Below are 25031 nucleotides of genomic sequence, written 5' to 3'. Positions count from 1 at the left end.
CCAGTGTGGCGATGGAAATCTCGCCTTGTAAATGTCAAGTTACTGCCACTGCCGCTGACGTTCAACAGTCATCCATCGATCATCTATCTACATAATCGATCTTCGTTTGCTCCTCGAAAAAGCGAGAGGGTGCGCGGCCAAAGAAAAAAGCCAGTGAATAGTTGTAGTAAGCTAATCTAGGCAGTTAGTTATTCGACCAAGCCTGCAGCCACCGTCTCTCCATTCGACCTGAGGACCACCCTCGACGGAGCTTCCAGTGGCACCGCCTCGTCCAGCTGCACGACCACCCTCACCACGGTGCCGGGCTGGACGATCTTGGGCTTCTTCTTTAGCACGGCGCCGGACGCCTTGTCCAGGGTAGCGACGAGTTGGGATATCCGCCCTGGCACGTGCAATCGTCCTTTGTGGACGTCGATGTTCATGGGCGTGAGATGGTCAAAGGCCAGGATCTTCGCTTTGAATTCTCGGACGTTGCGGATCGGCGCCGTCGCGCTACATAGGGCGTCTCCGGTCTTGATGTGAATGGCATCGATGTCCGTGAGGTTGAGCACGACGTTCTGACCCGCGACCGCCCACTCCTGAGGCTCGTCGTCGACTTCGAGGCTGCGGATCTGGGCCTTTTCGCCGCTGGGCATGATCATGACTTGCTCGCCGATCTGGACCGTGCCGGACTCGAGACGACCCGAAACGGACAGGGGGTTCTGCACTCCGCCTCGGAAGACGTCGTTTATCGTCATCCTTAGGGGCTTGTCCAGCGCGTGCGTGGACGGTTCGGAGAGGTCGAGGTCCTCGACTAGCGTGGCGCCCTTGTACCATGATGATCGGGGGTCGGAGGAGCGGCGGAGTATATTGTCTCCCCCGAGGCCCGAGCAGGGGACGAAAGAGATGTTTTTGGGCTGGAAGCCGGCGCCAGTCAGGAACCCGGACATTTGTTGCCGGATCTCTTCGAACCGTGCATGCGACCATTCTGCGACGTCCATTTTGTTGACGGCCACGATGATGCGCTGCACGCCTATCGATCGGACGAGGAGGGCGTGTTCTTTCGTCTGGCCTCGAAGACCGGATTCGAAGTTTCCTGTCGACGCGTCGATGACAAGCACAGCAAAGTCTGCCTGGCTGGCGCCGGCGATCATGTTGGGTACGAAGTCACGGTGCCCTGGTGCGTCGAGGATGGTGAAGCTAGTTTTGTCCGTCTCAAATTTGTTGGTTGCAATGTCAATGGTGACGCCACGTGCTCGTTCCTCGGTGCCTTGGTCGAGGACCCAGGCGAAAGCAAAAGACCCTTTGCCAATGTTCTCTGCTTCTTTGCGATATTTGTCCATTGTTCGCTGGTCCACGGCTTTCAGGTCGAAGAGTAGTCGGCCCATAAGCGTGCTCTTGCCCGCGTCAACGTGGCCTATATGTTGTTGCGCGTTAGATACCCTTACACTCTAAGACGAGGGGGTGTGACGCGACTCACCGATAACGACAAAGTTGGCAGCATTTTTCCGTTTGATCTTTTTGAACTCGGATATGACATCGATGTTCTTGCTCTTGACCTTGGGTGTTTCCTGTATGGACAGTGATTGGACACCGTTGGCTAGAGATGCTTTCGGTTTTGGCGTTTCTTTGGCTTTCGGTTTTGGTGTTGCTGTTGCTTGATAGACAGCCATGTCAGCTTGTGCACGTTGAGAGATGTCTACATCAACTCCGACCTTTTGCATTTTGAGCCCGTGACACGACATCGTCTGGACTCGGCTCTGCAAAGGCGGCAAACTTAGAAAGATCAAGAGCGGGAAGAAGGAGATTGGGAGAGACTTGTAGATGCCTCTCATCAAAATCGTGGCTGGTCATGATGCTGGCGAATGCGGACGGTGGTGCGCGAATCACCGGTTCTGGCACATTCGGAGTCTCAGATTTCTGCCCATGCTCTGTTGATGAGCCCAGGGTAGAATCATCCTCAGGACGTTGCACCTGTAGATCGTCCGTCATGATGTGATCTTTAGAGGATTCATTTGTGCGAGTAGTGGTGGGCCTTTGTTGAGCCGCCGGGCCATTGATGTGAAGACTCCGGAGGCGTGCCACATAGTCATTGTCCGATTTTGGTGTAGGTATATTGTTGGAAGCAGAGCGCTCGTTCTCCTTTTGTCTGCGTTTCGCGGCCAGAGCAGCTAGCTTAGAAGGTTTCCCGCCTCCAGATGAGCCACCTAAGAGTCCACCACGGGGATACAATGGCTCAATTAGGATCACAGCCTTGCGATGCTCGGGAACACTAAGCCAAGGACAGTCCTTGAAGAATTCTGCGGCAGAGAACGGAGTCGAGCAGACAGTATGGTTTGTAAGCTCTTGTTCCCCATCAGCACCGTACCTGAAGTCCGAGCATTCATGGCCACCACGATCCGATTCAAGTCTCGCAAGCAGCGGGGTTGCATCAACAGAAAAGATAGACTTACTCCTGGTTTCGGCGGGTGTCTTCTTTGATGGGGTGACTGTAGGTTTGTGCTTGCCTGTCGACAGGTCAGCGGAGGTACTTCGTTGAATGCTGGGAGCGCCTATACTCTTAAGATAGGCCACGCATTTGTTGATGTCGTAGTAGTAATGCCAAAGAGCCTCCTGGATCTCGGTGTCGGACAGCTTATAAGCCGATCCAAGATCTTCGCGGACCTTGATGGTGCCCAGCCGCATTTGCTCCTTGTCTTCTGGTGAAAGTTCGTTGTCACCGCCCTCGTCGTAATTTTCGTCATAGTCATCGTAGTCGTCGTAATCGTCATCCTCGAGCGCCAGGCTCTTAACCCGTCGGTTACTCATCGTGAGAGGACTGGACTGTAATAAGGAAGAATTGCAAAAGCATTCGAGTGATGCCGGTATCGTCTTTTCAGGCCCAAATCTGACCGATGGACAGTACAGACATAGATCCCTCCCGTCGATTGGGCCGCAATGATGTGGCGGTGATGAATCGGCTGGTGCAAGGAGAGTGTGTGGGATATCACTGCATGCAGAGTTGCATCAAAGCATGGATTCGTTACAAAAAGGAAGCTCAGAAACTAATGTCATATGAGTCTTGACCTTGGTATCTGTCAGGATTCGCACATCAGTCATGATGGTTACAAGGTCCTCGCTGCAGGTCCTCGAGCTCGGCACAGTTGCCAACCTTCGGGCCACCGAAAGTACATCACGTGATGCAAATTCGAACTACACCTACGATCGACGACGACTCTTGATCCTGACTCGTTATTGAAGTCCAATGGGGCTAGAGAGGAAGATTAGGTATGGGTGAAGCAACACAGTGTACCTTTATATCAGAGTTCATCTATATGCAAGAACAAAATGCGGCATTAATGCTCAGATCGCAGGTTAGTCTGTCAAATTGCATGCGACCCTGGAACGACACCATTGAATCCGTATGATTTGCCTGACTGAGGAAGACAACTCTTCAGCACTGCTTGTATATCGTGCACGGGTAATCTTGCCTGAACTCCTGCCTCGTCACTGCTTAGGAAGGGTAATACAGCCTGCACCAATTCTTCATGACTCTTTTTGATTCAATCCTAAGGTTAAGTACCAAACACAACATGTGTCACTCGAGAAGTACGCTTCACACGAAGGCTTTGCTCATGGAGGCCCAGAAAAGATCTCGGTGGCGTCGCTGATCGATGAGGAACAGCCGCGGCCATCTTCACCCTTCGGCCTGAAGACTCGTCCTGGCGAGATCGTAAGGAAGACCGAAAAGGCCGTAGCGGTAGGTCGAAAGCAGCGGTAAACCTCCTTGATGGGTGCTTCAATCTGCCCCAGGGGTAGCTACGGAGACGTCGGCGAGCAAAATCGTAATACTTGTAAGCGACTGGCACAAGGACACTAGCAGATGGTTAGTCAAAGCGGGCTGAGAAATGAGAATCTTACACCCCGGCCCTCTTCTTCTTCACCTCGTAGAGATCATACTTCACAATGTCAAGGTTGACGGTAGGACATGTCTTGGACCTCAAATCAAGGACGATATATGTGATAGCAGATCGTTTTGGAGTCACCTCACGGGTGTAGAAATCGCCATCAACATCTACATCGAAGTAGGTAAAGTATTTGTTGACAATTTCCACTGGGTCAATCCGAGACTGCATGCGAACTCGGAAGACTGCCCGCCGGGGGGCCAAGGCAAATCGCATCTCTGTAGCCAAATGCTGAAAACCGTTTGAATCTGCAAGTTGGTGGCTGGCGGTTTGCAAGGGATTTGTGCTGTCGTTCACAAAGGATACTTTGATCTATTTCTGCAAGGTCGAGAGGGGTTTCAAGAAGGGCGCAGAAGGCACGTAGGAGCAGCATTTGTACTTGCATGATCGTTGTCAGCCAAAGCGCCTCCTTTATGGTTCGCAACAAGTTCCAAATTTGCAACCACGCGAGGCACGCAGGGTCAATAGAGCTGCAGGGAGGGGCGCATAACCACGTGGGAAATCCATAATAGTGTATAGCAAAGGTATCAAGATAGAGTCGAATACCCTGTGAATTGACGATATGAGGACCTGATACAATTGCACGGGGAAGTGGTGAGATATTCGCGTGCCCAATTGGAATAGCTTCAGATGCGGCGGATACGAGATACGAGATATTGCGCGACCTTCTCGCCGCGGAGAATAACGCCGGCTGCACTCACTAACCGCCGTCCAAGACACGACTACATGTGTAGGTATCAAACAACCTGTATCGGATTCCTCGAGACATCATCCCATCACAGCAATATCTCGGCTCGTCGCACTATGTAATCCCGACCCCAGTAGACCCCTTTGCCGACATGTCTTCCTCCACCCGTTTCTTATCGACTTTGTCCTCCTGAACGCCAGTCATGTCGATGCAGATGTCGACGTCTATCATGCACGCACCCACAGTTGGCCAGCGTGCATCGCCCTCGAACCGGTCGACTCTGACCCAGCAAATTGAGCAGAGTGAGGGAGAAATCACGCCGCGGTCCGCAAGAACCTCCCACAAAGGCTCTCCCAAGCCGCGTTCCATGTCCGACGCTCCCAAACCTTTCCTCTCACCTTCACCTGCTTTCCGGGAGCCACAACGACGAATTTCTAAGGATGACTCGGCCATCGTTTCTGACCCTTACACCCCCTCGAAGAGCTCAATGCATATCCGGGGACTGAGCCTGCACATGCCTGCAAAAGATGGTTTCGATACCAGTTCCGGCGCGAATATTCCTCGAGTACCTCTGTCGCCAAAGCTGGATTCCTCCCAGATATACGGTTCGCCGTCCTCCATGCTTCCAAGGAGATCAAGAGGCTTAGACTACACAAGAGCATGCACAAGTCTGCATCAGACCACCCTGGCCGAATCGTCACCCGATGCTTCTCCGAATGTTGGCCGGGCCATTCAAATTCCCCCCAGAAGAAGTTTGGCAAACAATGTGCTGGATTCACCAAGCAATCAGAATGGGTTATGGTCACTGACACATGAACGTACAAACTTGTCTAGTTCTGTCAGTAGTATCAATATGCTGGGTTCAGATTCAGAGTCAGACAGCGATTCAGACTCTGACGATATGGCCATCGATCGGGATATCGATGATGCCATTCTCAGTACTCCTGCAGCGTCACGATTAAATGCAGGTTCGATGCTAGGAGTCGTGAATAGCCCAGGACTAGAGTGGATGAACAACCCGCCTCCATCGCCGGCACAAGCAAGCTTGATGAGTTTCCAGCCATATTTGATGAGTTTTAGGAGGGCCCGCACCCGAAAGGGTAAAAGTCAACATAGTTCAAGCAGCGTAAGCATGAACAGCTCCAAGCAATCACCAGGACCGCTGTCGCCTAGCGTGTTGAAGAGCGTGGAGAACTCAGGCGGCAGTTACTTTGGAATGGGTCTAACCAAGCAACAAATCCAGTCCCGTCGTGAAAGTCTAAGCTTGGGTACCAACGATCTTCATTTGTCTGACAGTGAAGACAACAACTCCAGCATGCCCAACAAAAACGGCAGTGGTCAGTCGCAAGCAGATATGGACGGACTTGATGGTCCGAGAGGCGTCATCAGGCGCGCTGTTACTCGAAGAAGCAACTTGCTCCCCAAGACTAAAGGATTCGCTCGCATCCGTGCGCAGCTCCTGGAGGAGTCCGAACCGACCAAGACAGAACTCCGGCGCGAGGCGGAAGTCATCCGTCAGGTGCACGAGAATGACCCAACGGTATCGACCGTCACCTCACCGACCATTCCAGCCGGCAATGTGTTCACGGCCGAAGCTGTGCAAGATTCGATCGAAGACATGGCGATGGACCCCACGACATCGCTTGCGCCTGATAGCTTCAGTCGACAAGCAGAGCGAAATTCCGGAGGGGTGCATTTCTGGAACGGGTTTGAAGGTAATGGACGGTTTAGGACACCGCCTCCAGGCTTGATCCCCCGTGAAAGCTCGTCTGCCATCAGCGATGAGGCGATGGAAACTCCAGGCTCCGGCTTTGCAGACAACCCGGCCCTCAAACACTTCAATCGTTCAAGATCTAGATCGATTACCCCGTTAGCGGGCAACCCACCTACCGCTGGTGAAGTAGCACGCCGCGTGAACAATAAACGCCGTCGCGATGAAGACTTCGATCCATCGTACACCAAACGCCGCGCCGTGTCGCCTGGTATGAGTGTTCAAAGCAGTCCCGTTCTCCCTCAGAGCCCGGTGTTCACGAACGACAAGGCATGGTCGAAGCTGCCCTCGAAACCCAATGGACAGGGAGCTGGGGATCGTAGTAACAGCGCCGGAAGCCTTAATGGTGCCAAAAAGGTCGGCCTGCAGGGTATGACCGAGACGAATGAGGGGATGATGAGTATGACCATCGACTAGTCTGCATGACCTGACCAAAGTACGGCTGATGACCGATGAGCTGTAGTTTTTCTTTTTCGGTGTGTAGATAGCGCGGCGTTCCGGCACAATATAAGCGAGGACAACATTTGTGCCCTTGTTCATGGAGCTTATGTATGTATTTTCAGGATGATGATGACTCTTGTCGAGCCTACGATTATGTACCTTTAGGATGTATGTGTTGGCCTCAATTTGATCTTACGATGCTTCTACGTTTATTCCACGCACTATCAAGGCTGGAGATGAATAGCTAAAAGAAGATGCGGATCATAAGAATACCCTTCATCATGCTGTGGGAACTGTCCAACATATCCCGGGGTTGGCGGTTGGTATACACATTAGGATTGCTGGAAGTCCGGTACGAGAGAGCCGCTGGAAGCATCATGTTGACCATCGCGACTCTGGAAATAGTGGTCGTGGTCGTGTGGTCGTAGATAGAGAACACGAGTACGGAGTACCTGAGGTGAGCGAGCAAGCAAAGCACCCCACACCAGGCTGCGGCGTAGAGCGTCCCATCCCGTCCATCTAATAAACAAGTCCCCTCGAACAGCGGACCGCTACAACACCACATCACTCACCCGTTCAACCAGTAGTACTCGACAGAGGTGCCAAAAGCAATGGGATCAACCGTGGATATTGCCTCCTCGTTCATCGAGGGAGCTCCCCCCTCCGAGCTCGCCGACGTTGTCAAGGACATCAAGGCCCTGACATCCGACGATGATCCAGCGCTGGTCGCCAAACTAAAGCCGGCCTTTGAAAAATACAATGAAGAACAACTCGTCGCTGTCAAGTTGCCTGGAGCGAGTGACCATGTACGTGTATCCTCTAGGCGTGCCTGACCTTCTCCTCCTTGTCCGAAGCTGTGCGAGGCCCCTTGGAGTCCTACCCGTTCTATATGCAGCTGACGACGACACCAACTTTACAGGTCCTCGTGTCCGGCTACAACAAGATCTCCTCCAGTCCTCCACGATACTACGACTCTGCTTCCTCCACGTCCTTTGAATTCGACCACACAACCGCCAAAGCCAGCTCTCCTCAATCCTACACCCACGACACCCAGCATTCTACGCTGGTGCAATCCGTCCTCAAATCCCTGTCAGCACACTTCTCCGAACACTACCCACCCACGTCCTCGTCTGCGTACACCGTCTGCGCCACGCCGGACGACAGCCAGATTGCGATTCTGCTCTCCAGCACCAAATCCAGCCCGAAGAACTTCATCAGCGGCCAGTGGCGCAGCTTGTTCCTCTTCGACCCGAAATCGTCTTCGCTGAGCGGCAGCATACGAGTCAACGTGCACTACTATGAGGATGGCAACGTGGCCCTCACGACGAAGAAGGAAGTCGACAGTGTGGACGTCGGTGGGAGCGATGGTGGCAGCATCGTGAGGAAGATTGCGGCGATCGAAAAGCAGTACCAAGAGGAAGTGAACAGGACGATTGTGGGCATGAACGAGAGCAGCTTTAAAAACTTGAGACGGCAGTTACCTGTCACGAGGCAAAAGGTTGAATGGGAGAAGATCCGTGGCTATGGGCTAGGTGGCGATCTGAGAGGGGAGGCGAAGCGGTGAGAGATTCTGCGCAGTACTTGGACATTGTAACCGAGAGCCATGATGTTTGTCCGTCGGACAAGAGTGGAGGTACTGTGTTTCGAGGGCTATGATCGCCCACATACGATGCAGACACGAAGGGCCTACTATCGCGGTTGTGAGACTATATCAGTGTCCTTGCGAAATAAGCTGTCCGCGTGGAAATTCTCCCACGAGGCAGGGCCATCCCGGGACAAAACACTGTCTAGATTCCTTGAGTCATTTCGTAGGAACAAATCTCTGCCTGGCAAAGAGCGCAAATCACAGAGTCACTCACCTAGACGTTTGATATTGCCAACTATAGGCTTACCTGGACTTATAGGCTACGGCAACCTCTTTCCTTCTCTCGTTGCCTTGGCCACTTCACTCTGCGTCGTGTCCTCCGCATATCTTCTGTAGGCATCAATGTACTGTTCCTTATCACTCAAAGTGTCGAGTACGCTTTCTCGTTCCTGTACGGCCTTTGCCCACGCTCTCCACCGTGCCCAGATGGCCTCGTCCTCTCCGCCGTGTCCTTCTTCGGGAATACCAACACCCCCTTTATACACGTCGAACAGGAACAACCGGCACAGCCAGGGCGCGAGCATTATGTCCACCATGCTGAATTGGTCTCCTATGAAAAAGGGCCCGCGGGGGCTGCACTCTTTGACGAAGGTCTTGATCCCGTTCAAGAGTTCCTGCCGCGCTTCGTCGAGCGTGTACGCTTTCTTGTCCGTGTGCTGCATGAACCTGTAAAAGGCCGGGACGATCTTGGAACTGATATGGTCAATCCAGATCCTGCACCGGGCCCGCTCGTATGCGTCCTCGGGGAGCAGCGAAGGCCCATTCTCCTCGGGAGAGTTGTACACCTCGTCCAGGTACTCGCAGATCACTATGCTCTCGTACAGCGGCTTTTGTTGCTCGCCAGTCTTGTCGACGGGTACGGCGAGCGTGGGCACCAGACCGCGCGGGTTCAGAGCGAGGAATTGGGGTTCCTTTTTGTACGGGTTGATTTCAAAGTATTGGTGCGCAATGCGCTTTTCGTGGAGTGTGATCCAGGAGCGCTGGACGAACGGGCAGAACCAGCCGCCGTACAGAATCAGAGGGTGTGGCGAGGAGTGCGCGTCAGCGAATTTGGCCGCGCGCCCAGAGGTGTGAGGGTGGAGGGACGTGTCTATGCTGGCCATCCCGGGAGACGATGTGTGGATCGGGGAGCGTAGGGTGGGAGTATGGGTGGGAGTTGGTTGGTGGATGTGGTTGAAGTGCGGTCCTAGACGATGTAAGAAGGTCCTCGTAGAGGCAGAGGGCGAACTCTTGAGCATAACAGGGAGGTAACTGTTTTAGATGGACATGTTGATTGAACAGTACCGTTCGATAAAGAGCGATGCAGTACTCGCAGGCAATATGACGTTGAGAGTCCCAAAATCCCCGCAAAACGTCCGCCTCTTGCTGTGCTGGTTCAATCGCACGAAATCCACCATAATGTCCAGATACTCACGAACATCAACATCACAGGTGTGTGAAAGGGTGCACAGATCCAGCCATCTACTTGCCAGATGTGCACTGGCTGTGTGGCAACTTGAGATAGATACCTAGAAGTCCGAGCAGCTAAGGTTGCTCAACCACGTTTGACACGACATGGTTGCGGCTGGCTTATCCGAGACTTTCGAGGCAGTAGAGACTTGCGAGAAATATCAAGTCTTGCGCTTTCACGTAGAAAGGACACGTCGACACTACACTTGAGAATCTGGGAGAGGCAGGTTTTCTCATGTAGAACCCTCGAGAGGTCGCCACAAGGCTGAAGCAAAGTCTCCACAAAGACTGCAGCCTCTTGCGGCGTCTTGGGGTCAAGCTTCGGGCGGCACAAGGACAATTTTAGGCGTCATTGAGGCGAAGTGGAACGAGACGCTTTCGGTGTGTCATGGTGGAATAGTCTGGCATTGTGTAGAAGCCTCAAGGGACGGCAAAGGCCAGGCTGTCCAGAAAGGGGGCCCCCTGGACGGCTTGGCGGCGGACCAAAGTAACGATTGCTCCGCCAAAAGGACAGCGTATCGATAACTCTCGCGCTGCGCCGCCAAATAAATATTTCTGTCGCTTGACCATCATCCTCCCTCCTCGACACAACCACCTTTTCTATTCTCGCGCCTTATCTCCTTTGCAAAAGAGAGCCCGCCAACATGGCTCGACGTGGCTCAGGATCCTCTTCCGCGTTCCAGTGGACAACCATCTTCTACCTCCTCCTCATTTTTGTATGTCCTTTGGCTTTGATCGGTTCCGTACACGCCCAAGATCAGACTCCCTTGAACGAGTCGGACGCCAACTATGGCACCGTCATCGGTATCGATCTGGGTACCACTTACTCCTGCGTCGGTGTGATGCAGCACGGCAAAGTCGAAATCATTGTAAACGACCAAGGAAACCGGATTACTCCCTCTTATGTAGCCTTCACGGACGATGAGCGGTTAGTGGGAGATGCAGCGAAGAATCAATACGCCGCGAACCCCACGAGGACAATCTTTGACATCAAGTAAGTTCGAAGTGACCTGCCACGCAAAGCGAATCCCACTGACACGTCGTTAGGCGTTTAATTGGCCGCAAGTTCCAGGATAAGGACATCCAACGAGACATTAAGCACTTTCCTTTCAAGGTCGTCAACAAAGATGACAAGCCTATGGTCACCGTCGAGGTTGCCGGCAGCCCGAAGACCTTCACTCCCGAGGAAATCTCCGCCATGGTTTTGGGCAAGATGAAGGAAGTCGCCGAAGCATACCTGGGCAAGAAAGTCACTCACGCTGTTGTCACGGTGCCAGCATACTTCAACGATAACCAGAGACAAGCCACAAAGGATGCCGGTACGATCGCTGGTCTGACTGTTCTTCGCGTGGTCAACGAACCCACCGCTGCAGCTATTGCCTACGGTCTCGACAAGAAGGGTAAGGAGAGCCAGATCATCGTCTACGATCTTGGTGGTGGTACTTTTGATGTTTCTCTTCTGTCGATCGAAGACGGCGTTTTCGAGGTGCTGGCAACCGCCGGAGATACCCATCTCGGTGGCGAAGATTTCGACCAGAGAGTCATCGACTACTTTGTCAAACTCTACAACAAGAAGAACGATGTCGACATTCGCAAAGACCTCAAGACCATGGGCAAGCTGAAGCGCGAAGTCGAGAGAGCCAAGCGAACCCTGTCATCTCAAATGTCTACTCGCATCGAAATCGAAGCCTTCCACAACGGAAACGATTTCTCCGAGACCTTGACCCGAGCCAAATTCGAGGAACTCAACATGGACCTGTTCAAGAAGACCCTCAAGCCAGTTGAGCAGGTCTTGAAGGATGCCAAGGTCAAGAAGAGCGACATTGACGATATTGTCCTGATTGGTGGTTCTACCCGTATCCCCAAGGTTCAATCCATGATTGAAGAATATTTCGGAGGCAAGAAGGCCAGCAAGGGTATCAACCCTGATGAGGCCGTCGCCTACGGTGCCGCTGTCCAAGGTGGTGTTTTGTCCGGTGAAGCCGGTACCGAAGACATCGTTCTCATGGACGTCAACCCGCTTACTCTTGGAATCGAGACCACCGGCGGTGTCATGACCAAATTGATTCCCCGCAACACCGTCGTCCCCACCAAGAAGTCTCAGATCTTCAGTACGGCTGCTGATAACCAGCCGGTCGTCCTTATCCAGGTGTACGAAGGTGAACGATCACTGACCAAGGACAACAATCTTTTGGGCAAATTCGAACTCACCGGTATCCCTCCGGCCCCCCGCGGTGTGCCACAGATTGAGGTTTCCTTCGAACTTGACGCCAATGGAATTCTCAAAGTCTCAGCTGGCGACAAAGGCACTGGCAAGTCCGAATCCATCACCATTACCAACGACAAGGGCCGTCTGTCACAGGAAGAAATCGATCGAATGGTTCAAGAGGCCGAGCAATTCGCCGAAGAGGACAAGCTGGTTCGAGAGAAGATTGAGGCCCGTAACAAGCTCGAGAACTACGCTGTTTCTTTGAAGAACCAGGCCAACGATGACGAGGGGCTCGGTGGCAAGATCGACGATGAAGAAAAGGAAACTCTGTTGGACGCTGTCAAGGAGACCCAAGAATGGCTCATCGAAAACGCCGACACCGCCGAGAAAGACGACTTTGATGAGCAATACGAGAAGTTGTCTCAAGTAGCGTACCCGATCTCGAGCAAGTTGTACGGTGGCGGCGCCGGAGGAATGCCAGACTACGGAGCAGATGATGACGATGACTTGGGCCATGATGAATTGTGAGCTGGAATCTGTCTCAGGCCGGGTCTGGTATCATGAAACTTGAGTTTTTGTTTTTTTGTTTTTTTAACGAAGGATACCTGAGAAAAACTTGCAGCAGTAGTCACTAGCATTTTAGACTTGGGCTTGACTTGAACGTCTTGAGAAAGGACGGAGGTCGGTCAAGTTTAGACAAGAGGGCGTTTGGGTCCTTGTTTTCCTGCCACTTGTTCCTATGATTTCCGATGATTGTGATATTGTTTTGGGTCTCTGTGAATAGCAGATGCAGGGGGTCACCGTGAGTAGATACCACTAAAAGGGAGATTGTGCAAATGTTGTTTATTGGTACGGAAGTATGTATGTATGTACTCGTTCTTCTCAAGACCCCCTCGTAACGGTAGGTTGATCTTTCCTGTGTCGAGATTGAGAGGCAAGGTATGTTGTGTTTGGTAATGTCGTAGTAATAAGGCGCTCAGAACGACCCCATCAGCGTGGAGGAGCAGTCGGTGGAATGGCCTCCAAGGCAGACGTAGCAATACGTCGACGGTCTCGCAGCTCGACGATGATGAAAAGACATGCCGCGGTCGATTGTGAACTTTGGTCACTCTTAAAGCGGTGCAACAACAGGAAGAAGATTGGAGGAACGGGGATGTATTTTTTTCTTCTTTGGGGTGTGATAATAGTTAGTTGGTGAATTACAACCTACTGAAAAGTACCTCAGGCTCAAGCTCGGACAGTCCCAGTCAGTTAACTAGTTCGTTGCAACGTGACGACGTCAAAAATCAGTAATCAAAATTCTCAAAGACGAAAGCTTTATCCGGCATCCATCCCTGAACGACCTTTCTCATGGCGGGCGCGGTACATATGTACCAGTTGTCGACTCTCGTGGTGTCGTCGTCGTCGGCATCGGCTGCTGCGTTGTCATTGCCGTCGTCCTTCAGCCCGGGATCATCCAACAAGTCTTCTCGTGCCAGTCTCCTCTTGTAGATCGTCACGCCGGTCTCGGCGAGTTTGGCCAGCACGGCGGAATCCGCGTCCGATTCTGTGGTTGTATGCGCTTTGGCGCCACCGGCAGCTGGAGTCGAAGACGTGCTCTGGCCGCTGCCCCCCGTCCAACCAGTTATGAACAACTTCGTCGCACGGCTCAGGCGAGGGTATGTCTGTAAAATGTCCAGAGCCAAATTGACGTCCTTGGCACCCAGGCTCCACCAGACCCTGAGTCGCGGTGGTGACGCGGGGGCGCTGATGTTGTCGGTGTTGCTGCTGCTGCCGTCGTCGGCGTCCTCAGGAATGCTACCCATCTGGCCAAGGAGCGGTGTGATGCCGATGCCGGCTGCGACGAAGCCGATGGTCTTCTTCCTCGCGGTCTTGGTATCGGCCTTGTTGTCGGCGGCAGTGTCACCCCAGTCGAACACAAAGTCTCCTCCAAACCCACGGATCCCAACCTCGCACATCCCCGGGCGCTGCCGTTCGAGCCAGTTCGTCACGGTGCCTACCGATCGAGCCGTGATCTCGAATTCCTCCCCGTGGACGCCCAATGCCCCCGGAACGCTGGACACGGTGAAGGTGCGGATGAAGTCGTCGTTGAGACTCGTCGGGTCGTCGTCCCGCATGTGGCTGTATCCCAAGTCCAGATCGGCCGAGACGTCCAAGGTGACGTACTGTCCTGGCTTCCAGGGCCCGAAGACCGCCGGGTCGCCGAGTGCGAAACGGTAGCGTGTGATGGTGGGTGTCAGACGGGTCTTGGCCACGAGGGAAGCAGTCGTCGGCGGGGAAGAGCCTGGCGTGGCGCCCGCGGTGGTGGTCTCTTTCTGTTCGGATAACAAGTACCGCACGCGCGGGTTGTACGGTGATAGGCCGTGCGTGGCGTCGTCGGTGGGTGTGCCGCGGAAAGACAGGCCTGTCTGGACAAGTCGTGCCGATGTGATGTTCAGACGTACGGCGAGGGTCGATTTCGCGATCACGTTGGACGCTTCGGTGCCGACGAGGGTGGTGGTCTCGCCTGTCACGTAGAGCACGTCGCCCGTCTCGAAGTCGGGAAAGACCAGGCCCGCTCGAGGGGTGGTTTCGAGATTGCCAAGGGTCTGGTAGAGATTGTTACCCGAGTACTCGGGCCAGACTAGGGATGTGGGAGACGTCGAGGACGAGGGTTGGTCAACCCGCACAAACCCCGGGGGGCCACCGCGGTGGTTGCAGTCCATGTCTTCGTGTTCGTGCGAGGTTGTGAGGAAGAAGAGGTCGGACTTGGCAATGATGGCCAGGGCGGCGTCGGTGAGATGGGGAGATGTCGATAGAAGTTTGGGTGTCGGGGTCGAGGACGTGATCAGTTTCTTGTTGAGGTATTTGGGACAGTTGCCGAGAGCTTGAGTGATTTGCGTGACTAGTTGGATCTCGCCTGCTTTACCGGACGATTCGTCCTTGATAGAGGTGTCGGGAGACGTAGCAGCGGAGGAGGAGTCTGGATTGACGTTCAGAGCGCCGGCTACTACATAGCCTGCCAGCTTGAGACGTCCCCGTTCTTCAAGGTTGATGCTCAAGGCGCTCATGAGACGAGTGGTGCCGTCTTCGCGCAGAACTTCGCCGTCGGATTTGCCTTGGTATATGGCCTGGACCACGGGATCGAAGGACGCGTCAACGACTGTGCGGATACCTAGGACGCTCTGACCGATGGCTTGTGCGATGGGTGGCTCGCCTGTTCCCCAGACAGTGCACCACGGGTTGTTGTCGCTGTCGAGGGCGCCGAATGCCAGGAGTGGGTAGCGGGAAGCTTGGTGTGCGGCACGAGGGTAGAGAAAGGGAGATGTCGGGTTGTCATTGTATTCGACTCGTGTCCGTTTGTGAATGGCTTTCTCACCCTCGTGCCAATCTGAGGGTTGGAAGAAGGCCATGTTGTCGAGTCTCCGACCTGGACGAGACGGATGGTGTATGCGTCGCTGACGGCGGCGATGGTTTCTTTCCGCGACGAATTCTACCATGTTTGCTTTCAATGGGGGATGACGAGAACAGTAAACGACCAAATGGGCTTACCTCTAACAATGTCCTGACATCGAACTATACTGCTGGACTGTAGAATTTATATGTCCTCAAGCCAGATCGTCATAATTGAGTGATTTTGCCCCAGACCTCGTTGTCAGAAGACACGAGTGACAAACCCAGAACTAATAAACACTCGCCATTTATTTAAAGACATCTTGCGGGATCGCACTGACAGGGCAAAGACCGGGGGTGTTGGCGTCGTCCCATGTCAGCATCCCCAGGAGCGGCAAATTGGAGGTCTGGACTGCCTACTAATCTTTGAAGCGGCGAGACACCATCGCATCATCCGGCAGGTGTTGGCTACCGATTCAGGCTCTTCAAGGACGGCAAGACTTCATCTTGGGGAAGGTCAGAGGAGATTAGTGCCTTGGGCGATGATATAAGCAGTGGGATTCGCCCAAGTGATTTGTCTGTGATGCTCCTGGTGGGGAGACGGAGGGGGATGGCGAACAGCGAAGGGTCCCGTCGTTATCGCAGCAACTTCGTGCCTACGGACACATTCAGATGCCAACAGAAGGATGCGAACATGCTGTAGAGATTGTCTTCGTCACCTTTAGGGATCCCGTCATGATTCTGGCAGCCTCGAGTACGGGAGTCTCAGCGTCGTCGCCCAGAAGATTGTCCAGTGTCATCGATTTCTATTTTATTTTGTCTAATAGACCATTGAAACTACGTTCTTCGTGTTCACGGTTGGAAAATAGTGCTGCTCCTCTCCATTCAAGAAAGCAATTGCTTCTCCTCGGGTACAAGACGAAGTATCACACTCGGAATACATGCGGAGTGGCCATCCCAATATCGGGCCCTGGTTCGCAATGCCATGCCGATGCTCGCGGTCAAGGCTGTCCAGTCCACTTTGAGCTAATCTTATGGCCGACAGTTTACCAACCGAGGCTTTTGAGGCATACCGCTGTAATAATGCAAGAATTACCGCTTCGATTCATGTTAATCAGATCAATAGAACCCCGAATAAGTACCAACAAGCAGAAGGGTACCTATATACTCGAAACAGATCGGATGTGCCGCCTCGAAACAGCACCATGATAGCAACAAGACCTCGCATACTCTTCTTTGATCCGGTAAGACATGCTTTGGCCGCATTTGAAGCGCTGTGCCAAGTCGCACAATGTGAAGTGGTGACGAGTAAGTCGCGGAAGGAATTCTTCACAGATGTTCGCGACAAGTATCACAATGTTCAAGCGATTTACAGGACTTCTGCTAGCGGTGCAGTGAGTAGGAGTCTCTTTTGTCGTCTCATCGCTCTAATCCGAACCAGATTGCCGGGAATTTTGACAAGGAGTTCATCGACCATCTCCCGCCGACCCTGAAATTCATCTGCCACAATGGAGCAGGCTATGATCAGATCGATGTGGATGCGTGTGCCATGCGGAACATCACTGTCACCTACGCACCTGATCCGGTGACGAATGCAACTGCAGACCTGGCGGTGTTCTTGCTTCTTGGAGCTTTGAGACAGTTAAACCCCGCCATCAACAGCATCCACGAGGGCAACTTCAAAAAGGGAGTTGACTTTGGGCATGACCCTGAAGGAAAGACATTGGGTATCCTTGGTATGGGCCGTATTGGCAAGGCGGTCGTACAAAGGGTCCGGCCTTTCGGCATGAATGCAATTTACCACAATCGAAGAGAGCTTCCAGCTGACCAAGCTGATGGAGCAACATATGTTTCCTTTGACCAGTTGTTGTCCGACAGCGACGTCCTTTCCGTCCATGTGCCCCTGACCAAAGGTACCAGGCATCTCATCGGGAAGGATCAGATCGCAAAGATGAAACCTGGCGTTGTCATTGTCAACACTGCGCGCGGCGCAATCCTTGACGAGGCCGCCATGGCAGAAGCGCTGGATGCCGGAAAAATTGCAGCAGTCGGTCTGGATGTGTATGAAAAGGAGCCCGAAGTCGATGAGAGACTATTGAGAAACGAGCGAGCTTTGCTGATCCCACATCTCGGTACGCATACGACGGAGACTCTGGCGAGTATGGAGACACTAGCCATGGAGAATGCCCGCCGCGGTGTCCTAGGGGAACCGCCTTTGACGATAGTTCCTGAGCAGTTACCACAAAAATAGACCCACACGTCACACAAAGCTGCTTGATCACCGTACCAAGATGCCTTTTTTCTGCCAGACGTCCTCTAGCTCGGCGAGGAACGAGAGTTCCTCTCTGCAATATAGTGTCTGATACCTGTGTTCCAGGTCTTCTCGTATCAAAGCGACATCTTCGGGGGAATCCACTGCATAACCAATGACTAGAGTTGGCCATGAACCAAGATAGCACTTTGACCAGTCTTCTTTGGCTCGAGAACATCGCATTATCTGTAGAGCCCTACCAACCTGCCACGATTCACTGCATGGAGTTACATGACGGCGTGCGGGGTCAGAGACTGCAGTAGATTTAGAGACCCAGTCCAGAAGTAGGGATGCCGCGAGAATATGCAGGCTCGTGGAGTGCTCATAGAATGACCGAGCACGTTGTTTTCGGTTACCTGGTATGCCAACCTCGTTATCGTCGTCGCTGCAACAACCGTCGTCTGGGATTGATGTTTCCCATTGCTTCATCTCTTTGTGCAGTCGACGTAGTACATGGTCCTCGGGCCGAGACAAAGTTTTGCAAAGCTGGACTATTTCGAGCATGAGCTTCTGGAGCTTCAAGGGAAAACCAATTACGGGGCTGTTATCTGCCAACGAAGCATCGGGAAATGCCAGCGATCGCAAGATCGATTCTGCTTTTGTTGCGAAATCCAGGTCAGGCTGAAAGTCAATTGTAAATGGATGTCGAACAGTCTGACGGAACATTTGATAAAGGATGGACTCCCAGAGAATACGGTGGATTGGTCGTGCCAGTGGGGAGGAATGTGAGTTTCGGCAGCGAACATTCATCAGTTGGATGGCGCCATTAACATGTTTCGGGACATCTTTGTTCGTGCCCATGTCGAACAGCTGATGGTAAAGTCGTTAGCCAACCATTTCGCTCCAAGGAGGCAGCCAGGCTGTAAATTGGACCACACTCACTCCATGGATATACAAAAAGGTAACGGTCATCGATACGGCGTCATTGTACTGATCACGGCTCCAATCAATATTGCTGAGGGCTCGACTGACCTGAGACGTCGCGCGAGAATAATATGCGAAACCGGCTTCCTGCAATTGCATATTCCCGGTTGCAGTGTGCAGGTGTGCAGCGCCACAGGCCAGTGCAATATCCTTTAGGCCGTCGAATTCGAGTAACATATGAACCGTTTCAGGGATGTATGTTGAATGGAACCCAGGATGTGCAGAAGACAAGATCAACAACGGTACAAAATCTAGGAAGAAATGTCGAATGCAATCAACTTCGAGATCCGATCGGAATTTGATGGAGTTAAATAGGTCAGTGTTGATGCAAAGCTCGCGACAAATGGACGCCGCCGGTTGCTTTATTGCCGCGGGCGACTTTGTCACTGATAATGGTGCCTTCTGAGAGGGAGTTGATTCCGGACTGGTTGGCGGTGATGCTGGCGATCCCGACGCTCGTGTATGTCGACGATCCCGAAGATCGTCCTTGCCCGGCCACACGCAAGGTCTGTTAGACTTGATACACTTGTGACAGTGAGGTTTTTCTTCGCCACATTTCTTCCGCCTACTCCGGCCTTTGACGTTTTAGCACACAATAATGCCACGAGGAGCAGCATTCGATGGATGGGGCGACTCACATGTCAAGCAGCCTGTCTTGGTGCGCAAAGTAGCGCTCTGCACGGCCATGACAACACTCACAGCTAGGCTGAGGATGGGCAGACCTTCTTCAATCGCACCATATCAAGGCAGTTAGAAACTCTCAGACTCGGTACGTCTGCAGACCGAGATATGTTTGTAGGAATGATTGACTCTGTGACGGGTCGGCGACGTTATCTCGGTTATCGTACATTATGTAGCCGGAGGGAGCTAGCTCTATTGCGGCTTGGCGGACTGTGCTCTCCCCTCCCAAAAGCTCGAAGCACCTCGCAACCCTTTCGAAGGAGGTGGCTGTTATAGTATCGATGAAGACAGTGTCCTGCCAGACATGCAAAAAAAAAAACGAAGAGCAAAAAGGTATGAGAGGAATGGGATTCGAACCCATGCGGGATAAACCCATGAGAAGTGTAGACAGAAAGACTGATAAACAGCCCAAGTTGAAGAACTTGAGTCCCACGCCATAACCAACTGCGGAAAATCAGTAACTGTGATGTGTAGAAGCGACCATAGATTTCACGAACCTCGGCCATCCTCCCGAAATTCAGGTAGAATTTATACCAAAATTTGAGAGATCCAATTCATAATACTAGGGCCTTGGCGGCGGGAACGTCGCTGTGAGCACGGAGCAAGCCGCAAGGTTCAGGTGAGACAGAGACTGGGATCACCCCTGTTGTCATAAGAAAGACAACACTTACAGTAGGCCATTACATTCACGGAGAGATGCTTCATCAAAGGGACCCTGCACTAGAGAAGTCAGATAGATATTGAGTCTGTTCTTTTGTCATTCTGTGCACATTGGGGCCGGATGTCTGTCTTGGGTGAACTTTAAAGTCTAGTTACCGTGTCGCCACTCACCGGTCTTACCCCTTTGAACCACCATGGCATTTGTAATGGGCGGGTTTCAAATATCAGACTTTATGTCAGCTGCTACAAGCACCAAAGTAAGAGCCACGAAAAGTGACACAATAGGCTGTTCATGCCAATTGGCGATGAGGACAGGCCGTAAGGGGTCCGTACTCCGAGGGCGAGTACTCCTAGAAGGAAAAGAATGACGCGACGATTCGAGCTCCAGGATAAACGCTAAACAGCAGTGTGCCTTCTAATACTTCGGACACAGGAAGAAGGACAATTGAGGCCATATGGGCAGCTCGGCATCGACCTAGTACCTTGCTGCAAATACCATGAATTCGGAGTTGGTGTTCGACTATAAATTGAGGGAGCCGCGCTAGCCAGGACTGCAACAAGTGAACCAGGCTGCCCACGATCGCGAGCTCATTGAATCTCACAATGCTACTATCATCGCATGTGACAGGTTATTGGCGTCAAGCCACCGATCTTGTATCGCCGCGAGCATCGAGACACCGCCTGTCGAAACCGAGTTCTGGAGACCGTGAGTCCCTCCCTCCCTTGCATTGCTTGAATCCTTGCCTTGGCCATCTTATTACCCCTTCACACCCTCGCCCCGCGCCCAGTTCGAGCTCGTACTCTCTCTCCCTCTCTCTCTCTCATTCACATCGCAGTTCGGATGTAATGAACAAATGGGAACAACGTTCCTCCGACCATTTTGCACGCCCTTTTTTGTGACTCGATGCTTCTGGACCATGGAGTCTCCGGATAGAGACCATAAAACCTTCATGTCAGCCATGCGGTGCCTTGGTACCGGTCCATCCGGGCATGTATTCGCCATTGATGCACACAACATCATGAAAGTTACCTTGGAGACAGCCCCAGAGTACGTGGGCGACGAGGCTCGTCGACGACTCCAACTCGAAAAAAAGATCTATGAAAGGCTCGGCAATCACGACCGAATCTGCGAGTTCAAATACGCGGTCGATCATGGGCACGTCCTTGAGGGGTTCATGCAAAACCTGAGCGGACTCTTGCGACTCTATGCACAAGCAGGAAGGCAACCTCCCCTCCCCCTGGCGTTGAAGTGGTCGATCCAGACTGCAGACGCATGTGCATACATCCACAGCAAGGGTGTCATCAAGGCCAACTTGAACTGCCACACCCTCTTCATGGACAACCAAGGAAATATCAAGCTCTACGACTTCACCGGCTCATCCATCGATGGCTCCATGCCGCTCGAGAGGCCTGATCCGGGGTTTGTGCGCCCCGGCGCCGATGCCACAAGGGCCGATGTGCAAGACAACCTATTTGCTCTGGGAAGCATCATGTACCAAATCACCACTGGCGTGGAGCCTTCTTGGAACAGTAACCACTCGGCTCCCCACCACTTTCACGAGTTGTCCAGGCTCCCCTTGGCCAGTGTCATCACGAAATGCTGGCTCGGGCAGTATCGTTCAGCCGCAGAGGTGGTGAAGGAACTAAACGAGGTCCAAGACGCAGAGATCAGCCTGCCCAAGCAATGTCCTGCTTCTCACGTTACAGGTACCCCGTGCTAGGCCTTCTGCTAGTTTAGTGCCATCGTCATGGGGAGGAAATCTGAGACTTTGCAAGGGTGGGGACCATCTTGTTCTGATTTGGCAGTGGCGGAATTTCGTCCAGCCGGCACTGGATTCCGTACTGCGTTGTAACACTGTTATCTGGGTCTCAGGACGGGACAGGAGGGAATCTGTCAAAAGCTGAAGGATGAAAAGCAATGAGACAGCAACTTTCCTAATTCATTTTCTATGATGTGATTGATTCCCACATGTGCTCACCAACCCCACGCCAAACAGGGCATTCGCATTCCAAGACCCCGGGTGGGACAGGGAGATGAAAGCCCTGGACAGTCTCATGGCGAGCAAAAGATGCGGTCCGAATGGCAAACTGGAAAGCCAGGCCATGCGTGCATCACACTCTCCCCTAGTGATAGGACACTCGGCTTTCTGTCGAGCGCCACATTCCCAGCAGACACCGAAATGTATGCATGAAGCTGGTAAGGCCGGCAGGGCGGTTTGCGGTGCCGGGACAATCGCAACTCGCCTCGCGCTGCAGTCTACCCTTGCCCTGTTTTTTTCGAGAGTAAGACACCCAGTAGAATTGCAGCGCACCTTGGAAACCCTGTAACATTCGTGTGACCTGGGCGCTGTCACATTCTTCCAGGCCCCCGCTCAATCTCCCCGGTGCTCGGTGCCCAGCATGAACTCTCGACCGTTTTTGAGCTCCCCGGCGTCTCAATCTGATGCAATCTGCTCGGTATCCCCGCAAACAGAGTCGCATCGCAAGATTAGGTTGCACAGATCTGGGAGAGGGACGAGGTGATCTATTATCTGGGGAGGATCAGTGGATCAGTGGATCACTGGGCTGGAACGTGTGAGATTTGGTAATGGTGCGCTCTAGGCCATTCGCTAATGCGGGCTAACTAGTGAGGCGCCGCGGCATCGGATACTGGATACGGGCCGCTCTGGAAACGGGGAGGGCGATCACTGGGCACTGATCTCAGTGATTTGCCCCTCCAACCCGGAGTCCGAAGCTGTAGTTGCAAACTTACAGCAGCCACCGTTAGGGGTGGATCAATGTTGTTTCCTACAATATGACTGCGAGAGGGAAGTAGTCTACATGACGGATATGGTATCCGTACTGCGTACGTAGGAATTACTGACTCCGTACAGGCCAGAAGGCTCTCTCCCTAGAGGTGTGTGTGTGTGCAGGGTACGTCAAGCATTGAGTGCTTTTGCTGCCAGCTCAACCGCCGCCATTAGCTCTTCGTCCTGCTCCGATCTAGCGACAAGCTGCACATGACAAGGAGCACCATCTACAGCTTGTGGGTCATCTAGTAAAAGGAGTCAGCTGGGGATCGTCTCATCCTATCCCTGCAGGTTTGGGCACACTCACAATCGGGCACCTCCGCGTCAGGCTTGTCGACTGTTTGATCTGCCTTTAGAAATGGAATGATACAAGCAGGATACTGCAGGGAAATCAGCCATACTATCCATCTTGTCTCCAGCAAGTCACTCACCGCGAGGAGGTTCCACATCACGGTGTACGGAGGATATCTGAAGGTGTCGTGAGGCACCGCCGTCTTGTGAGAACCGGGGGCAAGTATAACATCCAACTTGTTCTCCATAAAGACCCGTAGCCAGTCCCGGCGGAACTCAAGCTGTTTGATGTTCATCTTGAACAGGTCGTCCAAGGTCTTGTCTTTGCGACCTCCTGGTGGTGGCGTGTACAAGTCAGCGACAGAGGTGACCAGCGGCTCTCCTGACGCCTGAATGTTTTTGAAGCCGGTGCCTTCATTATCGATGTCAAACATGTCCCAGGACAGGTCCGTCGCTGCCTTGAACGAAGGGAACTTTTCAAGCATCACCATGTTGTGACCGGCCTGCTTGAGCTTCTCGACCGCTGTCTTCATTGTCCGCAACATGGGCGGCGTGATCTTCCAGGTAGGGCATTGAAGGACAACACCGATCGTGAGGGACTTGGGCTCTGGGACTGGATGCCACGGGATCGCCAGTGCCGTATAGTCAAAGTCCCAAGGCTTCGACTGGATGACGGTCTCCAAGAACAGCCGCAGGTCTCGAGGGCTGTGTGCCAAGGGTCCCGCAACGGGCATGATCCCCGGTAGACCGTCTGCTACTGGACTAACTTGCCCTCCGAAAGGAATTCGGTTCACGGAAGGTTTGAAGCCGTAGGTCCCGCAGCAGAAGGCCGGGATTCTAATGGAGCCTCCGATGTCAGTGCCGACCCCTAGAATCGAACCGCGCATTGCCACGAGTGCACCTTCTCCGCCACTGCTACCGCCGGCAGTTAGCTTGAGCTTATGAGGATTCTGCGGACAGTCAGCTGTCTGATCTGCGGTTTTGAAAGCTACGACGTACGAGTGTTCGTCCGAAGACGTTGTTTTCCGAATCTGCCGTCTACGAAACCAGTGTCAGTCGAAGTCATGGATGAATGAGGCCTCGGATGCCGACTGAAGAGTGCCTTCGTCCTTCCGAGGACACAGCGTTGCATTGTCATGCATGTCGACGCTTAGACTCCATTGACAAGGGTCGCTCGGTACTCACTCACCATCAATGTCTGCGGAATGTTGGTCTTGACGTACAAGACAGCGCCGTTCGCAAGGAGAATATCAACGAGTGGGGAGTTGGTATCGGCCGCTGGTCGCTCAATGAAGGAGACATAGCCGATTGTCGCATGGATGCCTTTGAGGTTGAATGAATCCTCCAGAACGTAAGTCGGTCATCAATGGTAGTCTTCCCTGAGGCCCGCTTACCTTGAGAGATATGGGCATACCGTGAAGCGGACCCATTGGCTTTCCCTCCTTCTGCAAGTACTCATCGAGGTACTTTGCCCGTTCCAGAGCTTTGTCGAAGAACATCTCAGTCAGACAATTTGTCTGAGGCTTGTCAGCGGCTTTTTTCTCTGGTTGCCATTTCACGCACCACTTGATGCGCCACTGCAGCTCGTTTGCAAAATGCGAGCGTGACCTCAGAGGCAGAGAGATCCTTCGACGCCATCTTGGCAATCAGGTCGACAGCATCATACTTTTCTGTGATCTCGAGTTCTTTCGACGTCAACAGACCGCATTTCGTAGGGACGTCCAGAACACTAATGTCTGCAGCGGCGCTGACGGTGTCCAAGATGGCTTGAGGAAGACGCCATTCCTGAGGCAGCTGTTTGGCAACATCGGCACGCTTTTGAGCGACGAGTTCTTTCCAGTCGCGGACCATGGTGTCGGGGAGTGTATGATATGGGA

At 53.0% G+C, this 25031-nt stretch overlaps 12 protein-coding genes across 12 annotated transcripts; 5 read left to right on the top strand and 7 right to left on the bottom strand.

The window, feature by feature from the left end:
* Positions 1–188: 188 nt before the first annotated feature.
* PV08_07215 (translation elongation factor Tu) lies at positions 189–1652 on the bottom strand (the record flags this gene model as incomplete). The annotated part of the gene is made up of 2 exons (XM_016381546.1): positions 189–1396; positions 1460–1652. The coding sequence occupies 2 exons, from the start codon at positions 1650–1652 to the stop codon at positions 189–191; spliced, it is 1401 nt and encodes a 466-aa protein (XP_016234648.1).
* Positions 1653–1683: 31 nt separating this feature from the next.
* PV08_07214 (uncharacterized protein) lies at positions 1684–2787 on the bottom strand (the record flags this gene model as incomplete). Its single annotated transcript, XM_016381545.1, has 1 exon — positions 1684–2787. One exon carries the CDS (start codon positions 2785–2787, stop codon positions 1684–1686), a length of 1104 nt encoding a protein of 367 aa, XP_016234647.1.
* A 746-nt stretch (positions 2788–3533) lies between these two features.
* Positions 3534–4139, bottom strand: PV08_07213 (uncharacterized protein; the record flags this gene model as incomplete). The annotated part of the gene is made up of 2 exons (XM_016381544.1): positions 3534–3834; positions 3880–4139. 2 exons carry the CDS (start codon positions 4137–4139, stop codon positions 3534–3536), a joined length of 561 nt encoding a protein of 186 aa, XP_016234646.1.
* Positions 4140–4813: 674 nt separating this feature from the next.
* On the top strand, positions 4814–6799 carry PV08_07212 (uncharacterized protein; the record flags this gene model as incomplete). Its single annotated transcript, XM_016381543.1, has 1 exon — positions 4814–6799. One exon carries the CDS (start codon positions 4814–4816, stop codon positions 6797–6799), a length of 1986 nt encoding a protein of 661 aa, XP_016234645.1.
* Positions 6800–7434: 635 nt separating this feature from the next.
* PV08_07211 (uncharacterized protein) lies at positions 7435–8387 on the top strand (the record flags this gene model as incomplete). The annotated part of the gene is made up of 2 exons (XM_016381542.1): positions 7435–7629; positions 7743–8387. The coding sequence occupies 2 exons, from the start codon at positions 7435–7437 to the stop codon at positions 8385–8387; spliced, it is 840 nt and encodes a 279-aa protein (XP_016234644.1).
* Positions 8388–8728: 341 nt separating this feature from the next.
* On the bottom strand, positions 8729–9571 carry PV08_07210 (uncharacterized protein; the record flags this gene model as incomplete). Its single annotated transcript, XM_016381541.1, has 1 exon — positions 8729–9571. The coding sequence occupies one exon, from the start codon at positions 9569–9571 to the stop codon at positions 8729–8731; it is 843 nt and encodes a 280-aa protein (XP_016234643.1).
* A 990-nt stretch (positions 9572–10561) lies between these two features.
* Positions 10562–12654, top strand: PV08_07209 (chaperone DnaK; the record flags this gene model as incomplete). The annotated part of the gene is made up of 2 exons (XM_016381540.1): positions 10562–10911; positions 10965–12654. 2 exons carry the CDS (start codon positions 10562–10564, stop codon positions 12652–12654), a joined length of 2040 nt encoding a protein of 679 aa, XP_016234642.1.
* Positions 12655–13412: 758 nt separating this feature from the next.
* On the bottom strand, positions 13413–15518 carry PV08_07208 (uncharacterized protein; the record flags this gene model as incomplete). Its single annotated transcript, XM_016381539.1, has 1 exon — positions 13413–15518. The coding sequence occupies one exon, from the start codon at positions 15516–15518 to the stop codon at positions 13413–13415; it is 2106 nt and encodes a 701-aa protein (XP_016234641.1).
* A 1185-nt stretch (positions 15519–16703) lies between these two features.
* On the top strand, positions 16704–17749 carry PV08_07207 (uncharacterized protein; the record flags this gene model as incomplete). The annotated part of the gene is made up of 2 exons (XM_016381538.1): positions 16704–16892; positions 16940–17749. 2 exons carry the CDS (start codon positions 16704–16706, stop codon positions 17747–17749), a joined length of 999 nt encoding a protein of 332 aa, XP_016234640.1.
* Positions 17750–17776: 27 nt separating this feature from the next.
* Positions 17777–18910, bottom strand: PV08_07206 (uncharacterized protein; the record flags this gene model as incomplete). The annotated part of the gene is made up of 2 exons (XM_016381537.1): positions 17777–18619; positions 18692–18910. The coding sequence occupies 2 exons, from the start codon at positions 18908–18910 to the stop codon at positions 17777–17779; spliced, it is 1062 nt and encodes a 353-aa protein (XP_016234639.1).
* Positions 18911–20991: 2081 nt separating this feature from the next.
* Positions 20992–21795, top strand: PV08_07205 (uncharacterized protein; the record flags this gene model as incomplete). The annotated part of the gene is made up of 1 exon (XM_016381536.1): positions 20992–21795. The coding sequence occupies one exon, from the start codon at positions 20992–20994 to the stop codon at positions 21793–21795; it is 804 nt and encodes a 267-aa protein (XP_016234638.1).
* A 1197-nt stretch (positions 21796–22992) lies between these two features.
* Positions 22993–25005, bottom strand: PV08_07204 (uncharacterized protein; the record flags this gene model as incomplete). The annotated part of the gene is made up of 7 exons (XM_016381535.1): positions 22993–23108; positions 23171–23243; positions 23295–24104; positions 24154–24192; positions 24344–24496; positions 24549–24671; positions 24718–25005. 7 exons carry the CDS (start codon positions 25003–25005, stop codon positions 22993–22995), a joined length of 1602 nt encoding a protein of 533 aa, XP_016234637.1.
* Between the last annotated feature and the right edge of the window lie 26 nt (positions 25006–25031).

Source organism: Exophiala spinifera (genome assembly GCF_000836115.1).
Source record: "Exophiala spinifera strain CBS 89968 unplaced genomic scaffold supercont1.5, whole genome shotgun sequence".
Lineage (NCBI taxonomy): Eukaryota > Fungi > Ascomycota > Eurotiomycetes > Chaetothyriales > Herpotrichiellaceae > Exophiala > Exophiala spinifera.
The sequence above is the reverse complement of the archived record's forward strand: the minus strand, read 5'-3'. Positions and strand labels throughout refer to the sequence as shown.